The following is a 2664-nucleotide window of genomic DNA, read 5'->3' as shown; positions in this document are numbered from 1 at the left end:
AGAGGCTTTTCAGAACTGAGGGGGAGGAGGAGGATGGGGGAGGGAGATGTCAAGTGGGGGAGGGGTGTACCAGGCAGAAAAGGAGGATGCCCTGTTCAGGACAGGAAGGATGCCATGAAGGGAGAACTAAAGGGATGCCAATTGCGGGAGAATGATACCAGGGTGGAAGAATGGAGGAAGGGATGCCAGGGGAACGTATGTGCCAGGAGGGAGATACCAGTCTGGGAGAAGAGAGGGAGATGAGAAGATGCCAGGCAAAGAGGGGAGGGGCAATGCCAGGAGGGAGATGCCAGTTCAGGAGGGGAGGAATAGATACAGGCAGGAGAGGAGGGGGTGATGCCAGAAGGGAAGGAGATGCCAGTCCGGGAGGGAAGGGGGAGATGGGGAGATGCCAGGTGGGGAAATGTCTGGGGGAGGGGAGGGATGTTGCCAAGCAGAGAGGGGAGGGGAGGGAAGACGCCAGTCGGGAGTGGGGGATGCCAAGCAAGGGGCTGCAGGGGCCGGGCCGCCCAGGTGGCTCACCTGCTCCCGGAGCTGCTCCGGTTCTGGCCCCGGGACTCCCAGCCCCGCGCTCTGGCCCTGGCCCCTCTCCCCGGCTTGGTGCTTGGGCTCAGGCTCCGCCAGCCGGGGCGCCTGCGCCGCTGCAGCCCCGGAGCGGGGGAGGCGCAGGGAGCGTCTGAAAAGAGCTTGGAGCGTGTGGCGAGTTAGGGATCGGAGGAGGGAACAGGGAATAGTGTTGGGGAGCCCCCCATCTCCTTCCTCACCGCCCACTATTTGCCTGCGCGGGGCGCTGCGATCTACCATAAGCCCTTGGCCAGCCCCATCTTGCTGCCCTCTCTCACTAATCCACCTATGTTGGTTTGCAGACAATCAAAGAAACAACCCAGACACACATTCAGGAGCTCAGAGAGGCGGGCACCCACCTAGACGCAGCCGGGCTCTCACACAGGCTCTCCTGTGTAGCCACCCTTCACTATCAGTCCTCTAGAAATACGTTTGGAGGAAGGAAGGGCTACCTGTGGGTTGGGACCTCAGGCTGGGATTCTGGCCAGGGCTGAGTCACCCTCTTCCACCTTCTGGGCCTAGGAGAGTGCCTGGGTGTGAGAAGGCTTCTAGGCTGCCTGGCCGGTGACTGTGATGACTTATCTACCAAAAGAAGCCCGGACTCTGCTGGCTCAGTGGCGGGATGTGGGGATCCCGAAGCTCCTTAGTGCATTCTTTCATCCCAGGAGCCTCCCCCAGGTAGCTGGGGATAGAGCTGACCTTGGGAGTAGCAGGTATATTCCACCATAGTGGAAATCCCGGCAAGGAATCCTATTAAGTAATTCATTCCTCTTTTCTGTGTCTCTGTTTGGTTGCTCATGTGATGGTGGCTGTGGGACAGAGCATGAGTGGGGATGAGCCCAGGTCCCCGCCATGGCTGGTGCCACGTGTCATGCCCCCTGGAATAGCTACTCTTACGTTTAGACAGAGTAGTGGGCCAAGATGATCTCTCAGGTACCTTCCATAGAAATAATCATTTTCTATGAATGGAGGGCTCTTGAGATTTACAAACCACTTGTTTCCAGGCAAGCCATTCACCTCTCCAAGCTCATTTCCTCCTCCAAAAAAACAAAGAAAACTATTTGTGCTGGGCACCCATCTCGTAGGGTGGTTGGGCGTGTGCCACAACTATTAATTGCACCAACATCTGCATCTTCTCTCTCTCTTCTACCTCCAAGGTTGCTTCTGGCTTCCTGGCCTCCTACCTTCAGGAGGAGCATAGCAAGAATCTGTATAGCCATGGCTTTTTGGGGCTTTTTCTGAAGCTGGGCTCTCTCCTTTTCTTCTTTCCTAGATCTGCTGTGCCTACAGACTTTTCCAGTTTCCTTGGGAGACCACACACAGACCACTCATAAACAGAGATGATTTTTAAAGGCGCTTATTAAAAGAAACAAAGGGGGAGGGGGGAACCCTGCTGCAATTAGAATGAAACAACTTTATCTGTTCCCTAGTTACAGAATTGTTTCTAAGTCTTTGCCCTACTTCTTTCTCTTCCTATGACTGGGAAAAGCCAGGCAGTGGGGTTGGAGTCCATGGCTCTTGGCTGTAGGATTCTGGGTAAAGCACTTGATCTCTTTAAGCCACAGTTGCCTCATCTGTGAATTAGTATCTTAGTATCTATACAATACTAGGAAACAGCAAGAGATGCAGGAGTGTTCTGAGTCCTCTCCTAACATGCTCTGATACTGTAATACCTCACAAAGTTGTTATGAAGATCAGAAGAAAATGCATGTGAAAGTGATTTGTAAATTGTCAAAATTCGAGGCAGATGCAAGGAACTAGAATTCTTTTTCTGAGCTCTGGGGAGACTTGGTTCAATTCACACCAGAGAACTCCCAGAGTCTCTTTGGCTGACTCTTGCCTTGAGCATTTGCCCATTCTATAGCCTATTTTTTTTTTCATTTGCCTTCATAATTGTCATTCCTTCAACTGCTTGAAGGAAAATGGCTGTCCATCCTGAACTAAACCAGTCTGACTCTGATACGATCACCCTAGTGTTCCCTTCCCTGGAACGGGGTCCAGCCCTCCTGTTTCCTGTTCCTGTTCCCAAGTCACAGTGGCTTGGGCATTAAGCTCATTTACATCAGGAGGCTTGGCTCCCCTTAGCCTAGCCTACCCAGC

General features: G+C 53.1%; 1 protein-coding gene across 1 annotated transcript in view; it reads right to left on the bottom strand.

The window, feature by feature from the left end:
- SMARCD3 (SWI/SNF related, matrix associated, actin dependent regulator of chromatin, subfamily d, member 3) overlaps positions 1-804 on the bottom strand; it is a 51656-nt gene extending 50852 nt beyond the window's left edge. Inside the window, exon 1 of the mRNA XM_044679884.1 lies at positions 523-804. Coding sequence (XP_044535819.1) covers positions 523-804 — 282 coding nt within the window. The remainder of the gene's footprint in view (positions 1-522) is intronic.
- Between the last annotated feature and the right edge of the window lie 1860 nt (positions 805-2664).

Source organism: Gracilinanus agilis, chromosome 5 (assembly GCF_016433145.1).
Source record: "Gracilinanus agilis isolate LMUSP501 chromosome 5, AgileGrace, whole genome shotgun sequence".
NCBI lineage: Eukaryota > Metazoa > Chordata > Mammalia > Didelphimorphia > Didelphidae > Gracilinanus > Gracilinanus agilis.
Note: the sequence above shows the minus strand (reverse complement) of the source record. Positions and strands in the feature narration are given on the sequence as shown.